The following is a 22,811-nucleotide window of genomic DNA, read 5'->3' on the forward strand; positions in this document are numbered from 1 at the left end:
GTTTACCATTAAAAAATTAAAGCTACATAATTTTCTTTTTGCCTGTGTTGAGTCTTCGTTGCTGCGCATTGGCTTTTTCTACTTGCAGCAAGCGGGGGCTACTCTTCCTTGCTGTGGGTGGGCTTCTCATTGTGGTGGCTTCTCTTGTGGAGAACGGGTCTAGGTGTGTGGGCTTCAGTAGTTGCAAAAGGCGGGCTCAGTAATTGTGGCTCACGGGCTCTAGAGCACAGGCTTAGTAGTTGTGGCGCATGGGCTTAGTTGCTCCGTGGCATGTGGGATCTTCCTGGACCAGGGATTGAACCCATGTCCCCTTCACTGGCAGGTGGATTCTTAACCACTGCACCACAAGGCAAGTTCCTACCTAAATATTTTAATATAACTAAGTGTCAAGTGTTTTCAATACTAAATTGAGCTTTGAATGATAAGTAAGTTTTAACCAGGGGAAAAGAGGTGTGAAAGGTGATTTAGGCAGAGGAAATTATATAAATAGAGTCACAGAGTTATTGCAACAGCATTAAACATTTGAGGCAGCTCTTCAATATCTAGACCATAAAGTTAAAAAGTACAAATTGTCTTTGTGAGATGAGCAGATGGAATGGAAGTGTAGGTGGTCAATTGTGGGAACTTTTAATGCTGTGTTAGGGAGCCTATGCTCTATCCTAGATCAACTGAAGTATCTTAAGAAGGAGAGCCAACTAGTCATATTTACAATTTAGAAAGTGCTGAAGCTACTTTGTGGAGGATAGGTTTGGGAATGGTGGTGGCGATAATGAGAGGGAGAGACCAATTAGAAGGCTATGTTAACCAGTCTGGAAACAGACAAGACGCTAAATTAACAAGGTAACAATGGGAATGGTGAGAAAGAAACAGACTAGACATACATTTAAGAGGTAAAATTGGTAGAATTTGGTGACTTAATGCATATGGGAGTCAGAAGAAAGAATGGATTTTTGCATTGAATATCTGTGTGGATAATAGTAACATTAACAGAAAACTGGATATAATGGAGGAAAAGCAGATTAGGGTGGATGATGAGCTTCATTTTAAATACGTTATGTTTGGAGGTGTTTATGGAACATATTATAGCTATGTCCAGCCTGCAGTTGGCTATACCAGTCTAAAATTCAAGGGAAAGGTCAAAACTTGACGTGAAGTAGTCATTCTCCCAAGAACAAGAATATTAAATATATTTCTATATGGAAGGTTGGAGCTGATTTTAGTGGTTACTCATCACTTATTGCAGCATCATTTCTGTCTTTTCCAGCACTCAGTTACAACATTTAACAGATCCCAGTATAAGAGGTGGGGACCCTATACTATGCAGGACCCCTAATGTAATATAATATAAAAATATATATTTTAAAAGAATGCTAAAGTATAATGTTTATTTACCTACCAGACATTTACTGAGCACCTGCCATGTATAGGTATTGTGTTAGTAGCTCCAATTAGAGAAATGAATAAGATAGTTTCTGACTTCAAGGGTTTTACAATCTTGTCAAATACATAGGGATATATAGAAATTAAATTACAGTATACCTGAAACTAACACAACATTGTAAATCAACTATACTCCAGTAAAATGTTTAAAAAAAAATTAAAAAGAATTGTGATATGATCCAGCTATTTCACTTCTGGGTATTTTTCCAAAGAAAACAAAAACACTAATACAAAAAGATATATGCACCCCAATGTTCATTGCAGCATTATTTACAATACCAAAGATATGGAAGCAACTGAAATGTCCATCCACAGATGATTGGATAAAGATGTGTCATACATATACAATGGAGCATTACTCAGCCTTAAAAAACTCTGAAACGGCAACAAAATGAATAGATCTAGAGGGTAGTATGCTAAGTGAAATAGAGAAAGACAAACACCAAATGATCTCACGTTTAGAATCTAGAAAACAAAGCAAAATGAAAAAAACCTCATAGATACAGAGAAAAAAATGGGTGATTGCCAGAGGGGAGGGCATGGGGACTGGGAGAAATAGGTGAAGGGGAATAAGAGGTAAAAACCTACAGTTATAAAATAAATAAGCCACGAGGTTGTAATACACAGCATAAGGAATATGATCAATAATACTCTAATAACTTTGTATGGGGACAGATTGTTCCTAGACATCTTGGTGATCATTTCATAATATATGCAAATGTCAAATCACTATGTAGTACACCTGAAACTAACAAATATTGTATCAATTATATTTCAATAATAAAAAATTGGTTCTTTTAAACAGCCAAAATGTTTGAAAATATCAATAGAATAAAATTTACCTTTTGAAATATTAAAAAAATAAATTACAAAGTGAGATGGAAGTATAAAGATATACAGAGGAAGAAGCAATTAATTCTCTTTGTATATAGGATGTCAGGAAAGTTTCCCAGAACACATAACATCAGAGATGTCTTTTTAAAGGTGAAGAGGACTCTGGTTGATGAGGGACAACAGTGGGAGAAAGAAATATTTTGGGCAGAGAAAATAGTATCATTTCTTGTGTCACAGTAACCAGCCTGACGCATTTGAGAATGATAATTTGGCACTACCTGGGGATGAAATGGGTTAGTTGGCAGTGTGATTAGAGAGGTAGTGAAGGCTATTCACAAAAAATTTCTAGATACCTTTCTGCCCACAATAGTTCACTTATCTAAAGGTTTTAATATAAAGTAGTATTTTTAAATTATGGAAGGAGAAATGGTGAATTAGGATAAGTGGAAGAATTAGACATGACAAGTAAAGATTGGAGGCACAGGCGCAACCAAGATCAGATTTAACCTCAGCCTCCAACTGAATTAATTTCATAAAGGGTCACTCATCAAATTCCAACACAAGTCAGGCAAATGTTTGCCTAGATTGACTAGCAATTGCATGAGTCCCTGCCTCCAAATAAACATTCATTTTCTGTCCCTAAATCCCAATATTGATTATATTGTCTCATGTCTTGACTCTTTTCCACTGGGGCTATCCTAACCTTGTCAAACCGTGATGCGGACACTGCATTTACTTTCTGCTATCTGCTCTTTCTTCACTTGACAGATTACCAAAGGATGTATTATGCTCCTTAAGTAACTGTCTAGGTGTCTGTCACAGAATTCAGTGACAGCTTTTTAGGTATGATTTTGTGAAAGGACTGATGTGTTGAAATCTTTTACTGTTTGTGTCACTTCTATCAATGGCTGATATGTCATCATGTTCATTAAACCTTTAGTACTATACTAACCTCGCAGAATGATTTGCCATGCTTTGCTTTGTCTTTTTCCACAATATAGCAATCATAAGCATAGCTAAAAGTCTAAAAGTCCCTAAATACTACTTACTAGGACTTCTAATGATGCTTACAGACTTACTTCTAAGTAGGAGTATAACCTGCAGTTTACATACTGACAACACAAATTTCTTGATGCAAGAGGACTGCTAGGAGATGATTATAATGCTTATAAAAATGTCATATTTCTTAGGAGTTTTGTGTTTATATTTGGTGATGAATTTTCTTCTGATTCTCTTTAAGAACAAGATAGATTTTTTATTTACATGAACTATCCAGCCAAACCAGCATGAAGGCCAAGGGATGTGTTATATTTGGCCATATGACATTTCTCAGAAATTGTAATTTGAAAATAGAATTTGATGTGTGAATGTATATAACTAGCATTATTTGTTATTAAAGTACAGAACTATCAATTCATAATAATATGTGACCTGTAAATCTATTTTTAAAAGAATAAATGTAGGCCTTTATGTCATCTTTCAATGGGCCTAAATCTAGTTGCTCTTCTCTCTCTAAATCGGCAAATGGTCCTTTTAGGATTGGCTTCCTGAAAACCCTCTAAGTGGTAAATCAAGTTGGTATAGAAAGATGTGTGTGTCCCCCATTTGCACTCTATTTGAAAATTTTATTTATTTATTTATTTTTGGCCGCAACACACAGCATGCGGGATCTCAGTTTCCCGACCAGGGATTGAACCCGTGCCCCCTGCAGTGGAAGTGCAGAGTCTTAACAATTGGACTGCCGAAGAAGTCCCAGGCACTCTATCTGTTTCCTTCAAATGAAATGCTCTCCTTTATTCAGATGCTACTGTGCTTCATGGAATTCCTCAAGCCATATGCATTACTTGAACTCTGATATTCATTGATTATTTGTAGGTGTTAGTCTTCTTTCCCCAGTGATACTGTAAACTTTTCTATGACTCTCATATACTTAAATTGAAGAAATCACTAGCCATTTAAACTGGTACATTTCAACAAATGTTCGATGTTCCAGAAGGACCATTCATTTGTGAATTCATTCAATAAATTTTATTGAACTCCTACAATGTGCCACACACTGTTTTAGGCAGCAGAGATGTATCAGTGACCAAGACAACAATAAAAAATTAGAACATCACTGAATTTTAATTTTAGTTAGCGGAATCTAGACAATACATAAACAAGTTAAAAATATAGCATGTCAGGTTCTCATAAAGACTATTAAGAAAATAAAACAGGGAAGGGACATAGGGTATGCTTCTAGTGTATAATAAGACCAGTTATTTTGAAGTGCACAATATTGTATTGTTAACTATGGGCACTATGTTGGGTTGGATGGCAGATCTCTAGAATTTATTCATCCAGCACAAATGAAACTTTATACCCATTGAATAACAACTCTTATTTGTCCTGTCTGGGCTTGGTTATCATTTCTTAGGGTAACTTTACTTAACTACACTGACTGGATTATGTCCTACTAGTATGCATATCCTTCACCTCCAATGTATCTTCACACTCAATTGTTATTTAATCATCCATAATTATTTGTTTACTGTCTAACACATGTACTAGAATGTAAGTTTCACGAGGGCAGGGATCTGTTTTGTTGATGCCTGTTCCTTTGGCACCAATCATTTTGCCTGAAGTTACCAAAGCAATACATACATACACACACAAAGTTTAACCGACTAGCTTAATGATGAAGGGGTCATGTTTTATATCCTTATAGTGCCTATACATAACTCTTTTTGACTGATCCTTGCTTTATTGTAATAAAGCAGTTAGCCAAGTTTTCATGGAAGGAAATGAGGATTTAATGAACGTATTAGGACACAGGAAACTCCCACAAACATTTAGAAGAAAAGATCATCAACATGAATATCAATAAAATCACCAGACATAACAAGTTTGGCCAAAAATATAACAAATACTACTGAGCACTTATTATTCATCAGGCATTGCTCTAAATGTTTGAGATACATCAGTGACCAAAACAGAGTAAAATCCCTCCTGCCACATAATGGAGTTTGCATTTTGGGGCAGGAGAAGATAGACAAGACCGTAAAAAATCAGTAAATCATATATACTGAGAAGACGGTCAGTGCTATGGGAAAAAATGGAGCAGAGTAAAGGAAACTGGGAATTCAAGTCCAAGAAGGGTTAACGGGTAGGTCTCATTGAGCAGGTGATACTTGAGACATGTTGAAAAAAATTTTACCCTGAGAATGAGGAAAATAAGCAGTGTAAAGTCAGTAAAATAGTCTAGAAAAGATTAAATCACATATCTGAATGCAGAGGGAAATAAGGCCTGAGTGAGTCAGGGACATTAGTAAGAGGGGAGAGAAGTTTTCTGTCTTCGATTTATAATTCAGGATTTAGCTTTTCAACAAAAATTAAGTTAGAGTTGCAACAAAATCAAAGAAAAAGTGTATATCATTTGCTAACAGAAAACATTAAAACATATTTTCAGTTAAAAATTCAAGCTATTTAGAGATGAAATGAGAATCTTACCATTTTTACTGATGTCGAGTTCTTTAAGGTTAACTAAACTAGCAATAGTGGTTGGCAGATTTGAAAGGTCATTGTCAGGAATACTTAGTTTTCTTAGAGCTTGACAGTTGAACAATTGCTGTAAAAAGAAAATAATAATTCATTAGATCTCAATTTGGTTAAATCCATTCATATTATAAACTTAGTAACAAAATTCAATTCACCATCTTTACAAATGTGATAGTAAAAGGGCCCAACCCCAAAAGGCTCACCTTCTTCCACACCCATCTTCTGGATTCTCTTCAGAGTTTTCACATTCCATCACCATGTTAGTACCTCCCTACTCTCTGCTATCCACATTTGCTCCCCAAGGTATTCTACTTCTCCCCTTCTGTTTAACATTAGTGTTCAATTTGCCACTGAACCAATTGATTTATTTTTTTCTTTGAAATAACTTCTGGAGTAACCCCTTCCTTTTTATTCTCACAGCTACCAGGATTACCTCAATTCTCTTTCTCCCCAACCATAAATTGCTTCCATTTAATCATGTTGAACAGTTGTTTATCTGAAATGCAAGAACTGCAATACAGTTGAATACATGAGCTCACATTTCTTTTGTGTGCCCCCACACTGCTTCATAAATATCTACCAAATGAAACATTTAATCTCTGATACTTGGTGAAAAATAACCACTAGTGGTTGGTTCACTTCTGTCACCAATCCTAAAGTACTAGATGGGGAAGAGTCAAGTGTTAATGTAATGGTTCTCAAATCCAGCATGGTTTTAATCATTGGTGGGTGGAGGTGCTTGGTTAAAATGTGGGTCCTTGGGCTTTACCCAAAGAAGTACTGATATGGTGGGTCTGGGATGAAGATCAAAATCTTCATTTTTAACAAACACTCTAGTGATCTGGTTATTTTTATGTAGGTGTTTCCAGTATCACATTTCTGGAAACAATATGGTTAGATTTTTTAGCTATGTCCATCTCATCTTGACTACTCAAGATTTGAACAGCTGGGTCAGAATTTTTGATTCATTTCTGGAAGAATTATCTTAATGAGATCTTTTCTGTTTGACATTTCTAATTCTGTTTTGCTAAATTTCCACAGATTAAGTCTCTGGTATCCATGACTATGCAATTGGCCCACAGTACATTTAACTGCTGCTTGTTCTTAAATGTAATTCATAATTTATAGGCAAAACAATGTAGTATGTGGTTGTTATTTCTTAACTCATTACCTTTTAAAAAAATAGATTGTGCTGGTTATTACTTAAGATAAAATCTGTAGTTTCTTGCTTTTGGCTGACTTGCTTTTGGCTCCTTACAAAGATTATTTGCAATACTTCATGCAGCACTAGGATTTCAATATTCTCCATAGAAATGTTGCTACTTCTTTTTATAAAGTCTAAAAAAGAGAACTTTGATGGACAGTTTCCACTAAATACTAATTTTCTCTTTAAAAATAGAAAAAAAAGGGCTTCCCTGGTGGCGCAGTGCTTGAGAGTCCGCCTGCCGATGCAGGAGACGCGGGGTCGTGCCCCGTTTCGGGAAGATCCCACATGCCGCGGAGCGGCTGGGCCCGTGAGCCATGGCCACTGAGCCTGCGCGTCCGGAGCCTGTGCTCCGCAAATGGGAGAGGCCACAACAGTGAGAGGCCCGCATAACGCAAGGAAAAAAAAAAAAAAAAAAAAAAAAAAAAAAAAAAAAAAAGAAAAAAAAATATGTCTACACTCATGGCCAAAGTTAATTTAAGTTTTTGTCCAGTCTCTATCATTCTGTTAGGACCACTGCACTACATGCAATGTGGTTAGTTATAGATGCATAGATTTAAAAAAATCAGTTGCCTCTTGGCTGATACTGGTAAGATGTATTAACTACTTTTTAGTCTGATTATTATAACCATTTTATGTAAAATTCAGACAAATTATTTTCAAAACTGTTTTTTGCTTTGTAAATTCAAGCCTCATCTCAACTAAATACTCAGTTTATCTCAAGAATTAAGAGAGGTCCCTATATTCTTCTTCAATTTTAAATGAAGCCACATCAGGAACAAAAGATTTGTGCACTCCTGAGCACCCTATTACATCAAAGAATCCAAGATCCTAAGATCTTGAGAGAGGCTAAGAGCATGGCATTTGGAATCAGATTCATGTAGATTTAATCCCCACTTATCTACTCACTTGCTGTGTAATCTTGGGAAAGTTACCTAATATCTCTGAATTCTATCAATTTCCTTATCTGTAAAATGGAGACATTAACATTGCCTAACTTGAAGGATTGTTGAGAGGATTAAATGAGTTACTATATGTCATCAGTTCTAAGTCTTGCACTTTCTCATGTATTAACATCTTTGCTGTTTGGGATTCATCTTCCAATCAACATTGTTATATCTGTAAAGCAGTGTTTCTTTTTCCTTAGTGGTACTACAATAATGGTAATGGTGTTTCTTAAAATCAATGGCCTTGGATTTGATGAAAGGAATTACTTGTAAAAGTGTAAAACTGTGTTTGGCATATAGTAAGAGCTTGATAACTGTTAGCAATTACTAATATTTTTATGTTAATACAGAAACAGAAATATACCTATATAATCCATTTCTTACTTTTCTAGATGATGAGGTCTCTGAAGGCAGGAGTCATGTCTGATTCATCTTGGTGTCAACCTGTTTCACCTTTGTATATATTAAAGTGACTAGCACAGTGTCTTTTACATAGTGTATGTTGCATAAATATCTTTGAAAGTATACTTAGATAAGTAAAGAGAAAATGAAGAGAGTGCTAAGCTCCAGCTGAGTGGTACGTCACTGGTTTGGAAGTTTCAGATAGATAAACAATCTCAGTGGAATCTAAATTTAATAAACAAGCAGTGAATTCTTGAATATGAGTCATGATATCTATAAAGTGGCAAAGAAATTAAGAAGGCATTTTAATGATTCAATATTCAAGTTTTTTTTTTTTTTTTTTTTTTGCGGTACACGGGCCTCTCACTGTTGTGGCATCTCCCGCTGAGGAGCACAGGCTCCGGACGTGCAGGCTCAGCAGCCATGGCTCACGGGCCCAGCCGCTCTGCGGCATGTGGGGTCCTCCTGGACCGGGGCGCGAACCCGTGTCCCCTGCATCGGCAGGTGGACTCCCAACCACTGCGCCACCAGGGAAGCCCAATATTCAAGTTTTGAATGAAAATGATGTAAAGAATGATCATGAAATAGCTGTAATTCTTCAATATAGTATAAAACAGCAACTCTAATAGCTAATTAAAGTAAGACTCTTAATGACTATGCCAAGGTAAATATCAGATATATGAAAATACACTGGTAGAGTATCTGCCCTAAGTTATGTTGATGATGGTGACAAGGTTGACTCATGAAAGTGTTTCTGGAAGAGGTAATAAAAAGTGGATCACCTAAGAGCCGGCACAAATTAGCCAGATGAAGGCTAAAGAGGGATGATGTTGTTTTTGAAGCATCTAAAGATACTCCAAATTCAAAGACTGTGTAACTCAAACTAGTTTCAAATATTTGCTTTACAGCATGAGGATATTTGGATCATGGAGTGAAATCTCTGCATCCACAACATCTACATGCATTTAAAATATATTTATTGAATACCTATTATATAGTATGGTCTATGTTCAGCACTGAGGGTAAGGATGTGAAAAGATACCCATCAATTTCTATTTTCAGCAGTATGGTGGACTAAATATTCAAAGAAAAACTTTTTAGTACAGCAAAATCATACACATACACACACACACACACACACACACACACACACACACTCCTTTAATGCATAGGTGAGCTATGGCTGTAAAAGTATAGCTATGGTTATACTGGAATTTCTAAAATTCCAGAATAACAAGAAAATGCTAATACACCGAGTTAAGTGGGTCTGTATTTAGCTTTTGCTCTGGTGGTATCTGTTGGTTTCTGGCGGTTGAAGACTGAGGTTTTTGTTTGTTTGTTTGTTTTGCAACTGGAGGGATAGAAGACTGCTTGGGATTTGAACAGAGGTTGGAGATTGGCTTAGAGACCACTCCATACATAGTTGGGTTCTCCTGAGGGTGATACCATCAGTGAGTGAAGTTAAAAAAACAAACTGGGTCCTGCAAAAAGAGTCAGTGGTGAATGCATGACTTTCTCAGTTTTGTCTCTGAGTGAAGCGAGAAGGAAGAAAGGAAAGAAGGAAGGAAGGAAAGAAGAAAGAAAGAAAGAAAGAAAGAAAGAAAGAAAGGAAGGAAGGAAGGAAGGAAGGAAGGAAGGATGAAAGAAAGAAAAGAAAGAAAGAAAAAGAGAAAGAGGGAGGGAAGGAGGGAGGAGGAAGAAAGGGAGGGAGAAAGGAAGGAGGGAGGGAAGGAAAGTAAGAAGGAAGGAAGAAAGGGAAAAAGAGAGAGGGAGGGAGGGAGGGAGAAAAAAGAAGATAGGGAGAAAAAGAGAGAGAGAACAAATAAAACAAAAACAAAATGTCTAATTGTGGGATTAAAAAGTCAGTGTAAGTCAAAACAGAAAGCAGTATGGTAGTGGCATAAAAATTGATATACAGCTCAATGGAGCAGAATTGAGAGCCCAGAAATAAACTCACTCATGTATGGTCAACAAATGTTTGACAAGAGAGCCAAAAATATGCAATGGGAAAAGGATAGTCTCTTCAATAAATGGTGTTGGTAAAACTGGATAACCATAAGCAGAAAATGAAATTGGACACTTATCTTATACCACTCACAAAAAAATAACTCAAAATGGATTAAAGACTTAAATGTAAGACCTGAAACTGTAGAATTCCTAGAAGAAAACATAGGAAAAAATCTCCTTGACATTGGTTTTGGCAAAGATTTTTGTGTATGATACCAAAAGCAAAGTCAACAAAAGCAAAAATAAACAAGTAGGACTACATCAAACTAAAAAGTTTGTGCAGAGCGAAAGAAACAATCAACAAAAATAAAAAGGTAACCTCTGGAATGGGAGAAAATACCTGCAAACCATTTATCTGAAAATACAAAATACACACGAAACTCATACAACTCAATAGTAAAAAAAAAATCTAATTAAAAAATGGGCAAAACATTTGAATAGACACTTTTCCAAAGAAGACATACAGATGGCCAATAGGTATATGAAAAGATGCTTGTCATCACCAGTCATCAGGGAAATGCAAATCAAAATCACAATGAGATAAGAACTCACACCTGCTCTCATCAAAAAGACCAGAAACAACAAGTGTTGGCAAGGGTGTGGAGGAAAGGGAACCTGTGTACATTACTGGTGGGAATGTAATTGGCACAGCCATCATGAAAAACAGCATGGAGGTTCCTCAAAATATTAAAAATAGAACCATCATATGATACAGTAATCCCACTTCGGCATGTATATCCAAAAGAAATAAAAACACTATCTCAAAGACGTATCTGCACCCCCCATTTCCCGGCAGGTAAGACATGGAAACAACCTAAGGGTCCATCAATAGATGAATGGATAAAGATGTGAGATCTATACATATGTATATATATGTACTACACTATCCATGAATGGTTGAATTCTCAGATATGGAACCATGGATCTGGAGAGCCAACTACGGGACTTGAGCATCCACAGATTTTGGTATCTGTGGCAGGTCCTGAAGCCAATCCCTCACAGATACCGAGGGAAGACTATATACAGATTTACAGCTGTCTGGGGGTTTACGGCCCTAACTCCCATGTTGTTCAAGAGTCAACTGTATATACAATGAGATATTATTCATCCATAAAAAACATAAAAATTCTGTCTTTTTTCACAGAATGGATGGACCTTGAAGGCATTTGCTAAATGAAATAAATCAGATAAAGACAAATATTTACTATATGATCTCACTTATATGTGGAAACTAAAAAAGCTGAACTCATAGAAATAGAGAGTAGGATGGTGATTTTCAGAAGCTGGAGGGTGGGAGAAATGGGAAAATGTTGGTTAAAGTGCACAAATTCCCAGCTATAAGATAAATAAGATCTTGGGAGCTAATGCACAGCATAGTGACTATAATTATCAACACTGTATTATATACTTGAAAGTTTTTAAGAAAGTAGATCTTAAATGTTATCAGCACACACACACAAACTGTAATTATGTGAAGGGATTGAGATGTGGTACCCTATTGGTAACTTACTACCTTACTGTGGTAATCATTTTGCAATATATACATGTATCTAATCATCACATTGTACACTTTAAACTTACGTATGTTACATGTCAATAATATCTCAGTAAAGCTGGGGGAAATCAACGTAGAACTAAAATTCTGAACAACAGAGGCCTATGTATCAGAAAAAAGGGAAACAAAAACATTCTTAGATTTTTGCATTGTTTGGGAGGAGGATAAAGACACTAACTAACTTTAAAGTTAAATATGCATGTTAAAATTTCTAGGGTAACAATTAAAGAAATATAAATAAGGTGTATGATTTCCTAGTGGGTAGAAACAAAGTAAATGGAATGAGATTGAGAAAAAAAGATCTTTAACACACATAAGTAAATATTTACATATAATATAATCTTTAATACATATAAGTAAATACTTTGAAGAAATAAGACAGATAAAGATGAAGAGTAGAATGGGATAAATTAATACAAATATACCAATAGCTGCCATTAATAAATATGGATTAATCTCTCCAATTTAAACAACGACTATCAGAGTGGACTAAAATTAAACATAATCGTTATATCCTATTACCAGTGATACACCCAAAACTTGATGGAAGAATGATAAAACTGGCAAAATTAACCAAAAGAAAGCTAATGCAGCAATACTGATTTAAAGCAAAATGCATTACTAGAGACATAGTGACTTTATGTTAGTAAACACTTCAGCTCACCAGAAATATATAATTCTAAACTTGTATGCACCTAGTATCATAGCTTTAAAATAGTTAAAGAAAAATTTGACATATCTACAAGGAGCTATTGCAAATCTACTATCATAATAGGGTATTTTAACACATATCTCTCAGTAATTAATTTAAAACAGATAAAAATAAAAGAAAAGGTACAGAAGAATTGATGGCCACTAGCTTGTCCTAGTGGACACGTATAGAACATTAAACTCAACTACTATAGAGTACTTTTTTTAAAAAGCACATATGAAAACCTTGTGATTAGCCATGTACTAGATAGACATAAAGGAAGGCTCAACAAACTTCAAAGAATTAGTAATAAAAAGACCAAAATCTTGGACCACAATGCAATTGTTATAAATTATTAACCAAAAGATAGCTTTAAAAGCTTCTATATTTGGATATATATAAAGTTAAATGGAATAATCCCGGGTCAGAGAAGAAATCACACTGGAAATTACAAAATATGAGCAAATAATAACAAAATATTAGCAAATAATAACAAAATATTACCTGTCTAAAATGGCAGAATATAGCTAGAGTAATTGGCAGTAAATTGTAGCCTGAAATGCTTACATTAGGAAAGATAATCAGGTGAAAATGAATGAGTTAAGCATGCAGCTTAAGAAGACAGAAGAAATGTTAAGAGAATGTAGAAGGGAAGCAACAATAAAGAAGAGTCCCTTGCAACTCACAGTGGTCTATGAAGTAGGAAAGCTAGAGATTCTGAAACAAGCCCCAGACTGGGAGCTCCTCAAACAGAGGGACCACGTCTTTTCCAGGTCACTGTATGTATCTTATGATAGTTTTTGTCCTTTTAACTTTTTTTTACTGTGAAATCTAAATACGCAAGAGTGTATATAATATGTATTTTTTAAAATTATGACGATAAAATAAAGAGCCATACTCCTCAATCCAGTTTAAGAAAGCTACTTTATTCTCCTCCCAATCATGTCCCTTTGTCACCTACCTGATCCACGAAAAAACAACCAATTTCTCATTCTCTCGTTTTTTACCACAGTTCTGGTAATCCTAAATATAGAGATGGTTTAGATTTGTCTGTTAATTTTTATATAAATGGAATAATAGGGTATACTTTCTTCTGTAACTTGACTTTTTCATTCAATGCTGTGTTTTAACATTATTCCATGTTTATGCTTATAATCTATTCATTCACCTTTACTACTTTATGCTTCATATAACACAATTTTCTCATGTAGTCTACTGTTCACAGACTTTTGGGTTAATTCATTTTTTTGAACAACGTTGCTAAGAATATTCTTATATACATCTGCTAGTGCACATATACAAATGTTTCTCTGAGGAGGTAGGCAAATTTACTAAGTAATAGAATTTTTTTTTCCCAATGTGACTGTAACAATTTAAAGTCCCACCAACAGGGATAAGAATTATTTCTTCATATTATTTCCAAAATTTGATATTTTCAGACTATTTTTCCAATTTGTGGTATGTAAAACGGTAACATATTTTATCTATTACTAAAAAAGTTGAACACCTTTTCGTGTTTTATTCATTTGAAAGAGTTCATCACATATTCTGAATATGAATTTTTGGACAGTTCTCTCAATATATGGCTCATCATTCCATTCTTTTTATGGCAGTTTTGATAAAAAGACATTTACAATAGTCAAATTTATCTCTCAGTTTGAATGTGTGCAGATGGTCTCCTATTTTTTCCCTACCTAAAAGTTTTAATGCTTTGATTTGACTCATTTGGAATTTATTTTTGAGAATGATGTGAAGCAAGGATCCATTCTTTTCTCTTTACAGATGACCAGTTGTTCCATTTTAAAAATAGGTCATTAATTTGTCCACTGATTTGCAAGACAAGTTCTGTTGGATTTCCACATAAGTATGGGTCAGTCTTTGGACTTTCTATTTCTAGCCCACTGGGCTATTTGTCTATCTCTCATTCCAGCTGGGTCACCAGAAATCTAAGACTGATTTGTGTTTGTGCCAGAGAAGAATGGGGAAGGAATATAGAGAATTCCTGGAGAAGGAAGAAACAGTCCATCTAGGCTTTGAGAGAGAAGTTCTATGAGCAGAAGGTTGGGTGGGGAAGTAGGGGTAGATTGGGAAACGCAGAGCAGTTCAGGAAGCTGTAAGAGGAGGAAAGGACCAGAGGTATGTTAGGAATGGCAAAAAATTAAAAGTGACTCTAAGCTTTGTGGAGGGGGATAGAAAATGCAGATTTCAGCAAGAAAGTGAAAGGGTTTAAGAGTCAGGGCTTTATCCCACAGGAGGTGTTCAGATGGTGATTTTTAATCATTTTTGAGTCAACCTTACTGATACTCTCTCCAGAAACACACACACACACACACACACACACACACACACGCATACACATTTGCAGCCACATTTGCAGCCAATTTCAAGGAGCCTGCAAATCACTGGAAGCCCATGCATGGTTCTGTGGACCAGGTTAAGGACCTCTGTGATAGGTCATGCCATGTGACTTCTAAAAAGGCAAATGTGATCAGGTCCATCTCCTGCTTATACTTTTTCAGTGGCTCTCTCCTCTCTTCGGGACAAAGTCCAAGTTTCTTAATATGGCTTTCAATGCCCTTTACCTCTACAGAGTCTTATCTTGTTATTCCCCTGTCCCTTGTCTTTTTCTCATACCTTCCCACCTACCATCCTGCATGACCACATCTCCACACACACTGAGCAGCTGCCAGTTTCTGTATCCACCATGCTCTGCCTTGCCTTTGTAAATGCCAGGTCTCCAGCTGAAGCTTTTTTCCACCTCGCCCTATCTCACCTCCCTTCTACCGTCTTTTCCAAGCTCAGGCCCTCTCACCTTTCTGGTCACAGCTTAAGACTGGTTTACATGCTCCATTTGTGTACTTTCATAACATTCTGTATTTATCTCTGTTGAAGCCTGGATGCTCCTGTTTGGGGATTACTAGACCGTAAGCTTCTTTAGTTTCTGCAGCATCTGCTGTGTATAATGTAACACCTGATACGTTGTACTTTCTCAGTAAATAGTTTTTCTTTCATGAAAATTCTTAGGCAGGGGAGTGGCAAATAATAAGATAGTGCCATTTCTTAAGTGCCTATTATATAGATTCAAGGCACTAACCTAGATTTTATAGTATATGATCTACTTCTTGCAATAATGTTGTAAGGAAGGTATTATTATTTCTACTTTGCAGATGAGAAAACTCAGGAGGTTAACTTTTACAAGGTCATATACATAGGAAGTGCCAGAACCAGCATTCAAATTCAGTTTTGCCTGGTACAAAGCCATTTCTACTTCAGTGCATTGTTCCCTCTGTACCATCAGATCTGTGCTTGGGAGAGACAATAGTGATGACTGCCAACAGCTGGTGGCTGTCTGGGAGGGGAAAGTGAATGAGATAGGGGGGAGTCTTCCACCCGTAATAATCGTCCTACGGGGGTTAGAGGAGAAGACTCAGATTCAGTGACTATCTTTTGACAGCAAAAATCTAAATTAGAGTAAATCTGAGTATATGTTTTAGCACTTTGCTAACCCTGAAGTGCTACATAAATGCAAAGTATTATAATTTGGATTAGCATTTTATTATCACCTTTACACTCAGAATTGGAAAATTAAGACACAGTGATGACATCATGAATGTGAATGACTAGATCTCAAAACATAGCTCCTTAAAAAAAATAAGATAGGTGTTTATTTTTTCCACTACAAATTTAAAAAGCATTAGTTGCTTGTGAATTGTAAAAAGACAAACCCTTTTCCTGAGAAGTTTCATGTAAGATTATAAATATTCAATGAGACTGTTATTGATGCCCTATGTTGGCACAAGTGGATTCCACCAGGGAAAAGAACTAATTGTCTAATGAGTTGGCATTACTGAATGGCTGGTTTCTTAGAAATTCTTCCTTTGAATTCCTTTAAAAGTATTCAGGCTACAGTGTTTCCAAATTCATTTGAAACCTGTTTCAAACAAATAATTATTTTGTACACATTACAATAAAATGTTTAAAAATTCTTCAGTTTAATACAAATGTTAATAATTATCTTTAGTTAGAAAAGAGCCAACTCAAAAATAATAGAATAAAAATAGTTTTAATGTGTGCACTTGGTGAAATAGGCTTCTAAATATGACATTCATTCACTCCTTTCTTCACTTCCTCCCTCTTTCCTTCCTTCCTCCCTTCCCTCTCTCCTTCCTTTTCTTCCTTTCTTCTTCCTTTCTTTCCTTCCCATTTCCCTTCCTTCCTGACTGCTTATATTCAGTGAGCACTTCTTGAACATCTACTTAGTGACAGACACAGCACCAGGACCCAAAGAAGAATAACAAAGTATCCCCTTCCTCAAGAATACAGTCACCTAGAGGTTATAAAAACACACAAAAAACAAGATGCAATGTAGTAAATACTAGATAAATACTACAACAGAGAGAGGGCTTTGCAAAGTGCATATTATTCCAAAAGAAACATTTCTAGACTTTGCCCTTAGCCTAGAGAATTTGGATGCTTGGATTTGTGTGCCTTTTCAATGATTCTACACTGCTCTCTCACGTTATCATCCACCATGTAGAGGTTCATAAGCAGGAAAGGGACTGACTCAGATTTTTTTTTTTGAGAAACTGGCACCTGTGACCAGAAGGAGGCAGAAGGACAATGAGAAAACATCTAGGTGAAAAATAATGAGAATATTAGTTAAGACACTGTCAGGAAGAGTGAGGCACTCTGGGAGGAGAAATCATTAAGACTTGGTGCCAGTAATACATGGGCAGTCAAAAGAGGGAGGATTTTGTGGTCCAACAACACTTTAAGGTCTCCAGTAGTAGTGGAGTTGTGGGCTGGTGTGGGAGGTATGGAGCTGGACAAATGCTGGTAGCATCAAATAAGATTGAGGCTGTAGGGGAAGGAACACTTATAATCCCTTCTAGTGCATTTTAGCAATATTGGATGTGTTGCAGAGACAAGATCTTTTCTTCCCTGGAGAAAGATGGCAACTACAATAAATACTCAGGCATTTTATCCTAGAAAACAATACATATTATTGCTGCTGTTTTAAAAATAAAGATCTTTTCAGCAACAATTTGCCCATTGGTGGTGTTGAATCATTTCTCCCTTTGGAACAGCAAGTTTATTTTACCATTTGTCAGTGTCTTAGAAGGAAGGGAATATACCTGTTTTATTGGAATAAGAGCTATCTGTTTGAATATATAAGACATAGCACCTTGACTTACCCATTCTGCTTGATAACAATTTTCATTAAAAAATTTTTAAATGAATATATTCTTTAATTTACATATTCATGATTACTTCACTTGATGGTACAAGCTTACAACACCAGGAAAGAAATAGGAAGAGTGAAAAGCTGGATATAAAAGTTCTATAAATGTTCTTAATTTTGACGTAGCTTAATGGCTGCTAAGAGTTTGGGGTAAAATCTTGTTATCTCTATAGTATTTAAGACAAGTGATGTGTGTCCTTTGGGATTTTCTTTTGTTGCCTTTTTAATAACTACTAGTGGTAAAAAAATTTTGGTTAATTAACATTTATAAAAGTATTGATTTTGTCTTTAGAGAGTAATCAATATGGTGTGTGAACAACTGGGTTGAATGGCATTAATTTAGACCTTCATATTAGTATAAGCTGATATATATGTATATATACATATATAGATATTAGTGTAAGCTGGTATGTGTATATATATATATATGTATAAATTTTAATGTCTATGCCCTAATCAGTTCTAGGTACTAAAAACCTAACCTGTGTTGACTAGCTCTGCCTAGGTCAGTAAACCAAAGAGAAGATTGCTAATGGTATAGCTGCAGTCTCTTTTTCACTTATAGTCATAATGAAAAGGTTATAAATTTTGGAAGAAAACAGACCTAGATTTGAATCCTGATTTCATGGTTAACAAGTGACATGCTATTGAGCAAGTTCCATACATTTTCTCTAAGGCTCAATTTATCATTTAAAAAGCCCAACTAGACTGTGCCCTAATCTTATCTTTAACAATGCATTTCTGCCAAGCCGACTTCCTTGACCCTCCAGCATAACAAGATGAGCTGTCTCTCTACTGTGGTTGTGTATAATCTTGTGGACATATTTCTACAATCCACTTTTGCAAAATCAAATTCTTTAAGCAACAAATATTCAGTGAGATCTAACTCTGAACCAAACATTGTGTTTCCTGTCGAAACAAAGATTAAATAGACATAGTCCCATATTTTAGTGTATTTCTTCTTCAATCTTATTTCCCCAGAGTAGAGTAGGTATTCATCAAATATGTATTGAATGAATAACTACAACAGGTTTGGTGAGTGTAATTGTAGAATTGTACACATGGTTAATACGTAGGCACAGAGGAGAGTTAAATAACCATGCCAGCGAGTGAAGCATGAAGATTGTAGGAGAAGGTGACAAGTGAGATGAACCTTGAAGTAGCATGTGAGGCAGAGAAAACAGGATGAGCTTAGAGGCAAGAAAGAGCTTTGTGTTTCAGGAGCACTTCCTGTGAGAGCAAGAGTAAGAGATTGGAGAGGCAAGTTGTAGCTGGACCATGGGAGGCCTCCTATTAGCATTACATGCTCAGTTGTGTGGTTTTTTTCCTGCAAGTTAGAGAGGAGACAGGGAATAGGCTTAACCTTGGGGGTAGCCTGGTCATATTTACATTTGGATCTACCACTGTTGGCTGTGTGAAGAATAAATTGGGAAAAAGAAAATCAGGTTTAAGACATCATCAATAAGGAGACTGTTTCATTAGTCTGTTGAGAGATGATGAGGGCCTGACAAAACCTCTGTTCATAGGGTGGAGAGAGCAGATTTAGGAAATATTTAGGTGGCAAAGGTGACAGGACTTGGCCACTGATGTGATGTGGAAGGTGAGTAAGTAGGAGGAGTAAAAAATGACAGGGTCCTGGCACTGGGACTGAATGGATTAGTCATCAACTGAAACAGAGAATATAGGACAGGAGACAGGTTTCTAGGGGGAAATCAGAAGTGCTGAGTGTGAATATTCAAGTAGGTCCAGAACACACATTTAATCTGAGGACTGAGGGGTAGGGCTGAGCTGCCACAAGAGATTTGTGAGTCTTCAGTACAGTGGCTGAAAACGTGAGGATGGGTGAGTGCGATAACCTAAAGAAAACAAGAAGCTCCTTCCTCCTCTCCCCTGAAGTTGTTATTGTAAAAGTCACAAATGAAACTTCATTGCCCCATTTAATGGATTATCTAGTTTTTGCCTTACTTGACCTCCCTATTCCATTTGACCATGTCATCACTCCTTCCTTAGAAGCCTTCACTCCCTCAGTTCCGTGACTATGCTTCTAAACAGAGTTCCCACTTCTGTCTGCCAGCACCTCCCCACGTCGCGCCCTGCTGGCCTTGGTCCTGCTCCAGTTCTCCGGAGGCAGTTTCACTGCAGGCTGATGGCAGCATTTCACGGGCAGTGAAGAAGCAGCCACCATAAATGTTAATGAGTAAATTCACGTGGTGAACGTATATGCAAGCGTTTATGCAGTCAGTTCTTAATTATTTAAAACAAAGAAAGAGAAACTTTATTCCTATTAAAGGCCACTGCCACACAGAAAAGAGACAACTGAGAGCCATGGGACTTAAATTCAACACAATTAACCTTTTTTGCCACCTCAAGAAAAAAAAAAAAAGAGAGAACAAACGTTTATCATCCACTTCAAATTTAAAGAAAACAGAAAACCCTCTAGGTAGTCAAGTAGCATGCACACATATACACACATGCCAAAATGAAAAATCAACAGCAAGGCTACATTGTTACCAGGAAATCAAGAAGCAGCAAAAAAGATTCTAAAGAGAGAGAGAGACTATTGTCATTTTCTGGAATCTCTGGTCAAGATTTAACTCATGTATTGCTGTTTTGGGTTCATTACAGAAACAGCAAACCACCTCTTTGTATAGAAAGGATAAAATCTCTAGGATTTTGTTAAAATTAATTTTCACACAAATTTTGAATGAAAAGATATCTGCAAAAGATTTTCTCTCTTTATATCACTATTAATTTAGAAAAGAAAATAACTTCCTTTCTGCAAAGTGATACTATCATTTCTCATTTTATAGAAGAAAGTCAAGTTTTTGGTTTTCTTTATGGTATTACAGCTCATAAAAATCGCCATCATTTGTTGAAGATTTTATGCTTTGCCAGGCCCCATACTCACACTTCACATACATTATGTTATTTAATCTATAACAATGAAGAAAAATTACCACAAGATCAGTAGTTAACAAAAATAAGATGTAGGTAAAACAGTCCAACAAGGTAAATGGTATCTCCTAGATGGGTGAGAAACTGAGATTGAAAACCTTCCCCAAACTCAAATTCAAATTTAAATCTGCCTGATTCTAAACCTCTACAGCTTTCCACTACACCAGACATTTCACTGCTAATTGCTCTTCATCTCAGCAACTAGAGTTCTAGTGAAATTTTGGAGCTGACCTTTGAAGTTAAATATACCATCCAGCAGGCAAAAACTGTGAGCTTACATTATTCATATCCTTGGCTTCTCTTCTTTTCCATCACCACTCAGCACCTGGCTGTTCACTATCTATGGAGTCTAATCAAGGGCCTCTTCACCGTCTACATCAGCACCTCTAACAACAGAATACAACCAAAACAATTTTTTGTTTTCATAATTCAGGTGAATTTTGTGTTTGATTCCATAACATATTTACTTTTCTCTCTTAGAAATCTTTTACTTAATTGTCAACCTAGAAAAATGTACTACATGTATGCTATAGTAGATGCTAACATATCTGTACTAATTTTTGGAAGCAAATGTTCACAGGTTGATTTTTACATATTACTATAAGTCAGTTTTATGTTAGGTCAACTTCACTGTAATCACACTGACATAATCCCATGTTTCTATATCAAGTTGAGAATAGCCTGACTTCCCAGGAGTCCCTGGTCAAGAATTGGATCATGAAATTGTTCTAAGCCTCATAAACACTCTAGAGAAATTATTTCTCTAGAAATTTAGAGGATCAATATATAGAAAACCAAGCAAATAAAAATGAAGAAAATTTAGAAAAAAAAAACATTTAAAAAATATACTAGAGAAATAATCCTCCATCAGTTTCCTAAAGGCTGATTTCATTCTGGGAGTCCAAATTGCTGCATTAGTAGAATGCTCTCTCTGATTTAGAACCACTTCATATACTAAGGATGTAGCTGGGAAATGAATAATACTAAAACCAGTATTAATCAGTTAACTATTATAAGAACAATTGAAAAGAACAGATAGCAGATACTGACCCTCCTTTATAAATTTACATTTTCAATTTTTATGTCATTTAATTTGCTCAAATGATACCTTATAATTTACTTGAGCATCAGACATTCACATTTACCAATGTGTCTTATGGATCATTTTCAAAAGAAAGTACCATAATATGGTCAGATTTGGTCAATGCTACCAAAAGGTTAACCCCTGGTGCTTCTTCTATTCCAGCTCAATTCTCTTATTTTTCTTTTTATTATTTTGAAATTTTTATTTTTATAAACGCATTATATCAATTCATTGCATCTTATCATTTGCATCTTATCATTCCTCCTCTAAAGGTAGTTGCTTTAAACTGTTTAAGATACTATTTCTTGTATTTTCATCTATATTTCTAGAGAACACAATGTGTTTTTACTTCTTGTTTATCAATTGCAGACATTGCCTATTTATTTCATATATTGCAGTTGAAAAGTCATATCACTTTACACCACCACAACCACCATCACTCTCTTTTCTTCATCTTCTCAGAATACTTACATCGAAATTTTTGGTTAAATCAGTAATGTTTGTTTGCACATTGTGTTTGTTTTTTACTCATAAAATTTTTTTTCCCCTGAAGTTTCTTCACTTTTTACTTGCTTGGTTTTCTATGCATATATCTTTAATTGTTTCCAAATGCTCCAGCAGCTCTGTCAAATGCCCAACAGTAATATTTCAAAATGCTAAAGCACATCAGATTTTGCTAGGCCCACATTTTATTCTGGAGGACTTCACTCCTTCACCCAGTATAGCCAGCTCCATTATGGGCAGATAGCTCTGTCACTGTGATGCACACATGGCTTCCACAGATACTCATTTGCTACTCCACTGAATTGGACTCTGCTTTCCTGGATCTCATACCTTCCTTCTTTCGGTTCACTTTCACAACCTATAGTAGAAAACTGGGAGTCACCTGTGACTCATTTTTCTCCTTACCCAG

At 35.9% G+C, this 22,811-nt stretch overlaps 1 protein-coding gene across 1 annotated transcript in view; it reads right to left on the reverse strand.

The window, feature by feature from the left end:
- LRRC7 (leucine rich repeat containing 7) overlaps window positions 1–22,811 on the reverse strand; it is a gene marked incomplete at its 3' end in the record, with an annotated part of 372,290 nt that overhangs the window by 259,145 nt on the left and 90,334 nt on the right. Inside the window, exon 3 of the mRNA XM_007466671.1 lies at window positions 5,764–5,881. Coding sequence (XP_007466733.1) covers window positions 5,764–5,881 — 118 coding nt within the window. The remainder of the gene's footprint in view (window positions 1–5,763; window positions 5,882–22,811) is intronic.

The sequence above is a fragment of the Lipotes vexillifer genome, unplaced genomic scaffold (assembly GCF_000442215.2).
Source record: "Lipotes vexillifer unplaced genomic scaffold, Lipotes_vexillifer_v1.1 scaffold797, whole genome shotgun sequence".
Classification (NCBI taxonomy): domain Eukaryota; kingdom Metazoa; phylum Chordata; class Mammalia; order Artiodactyla; family Lipotidae; genus Lipotes; species Lipotes vexillifer.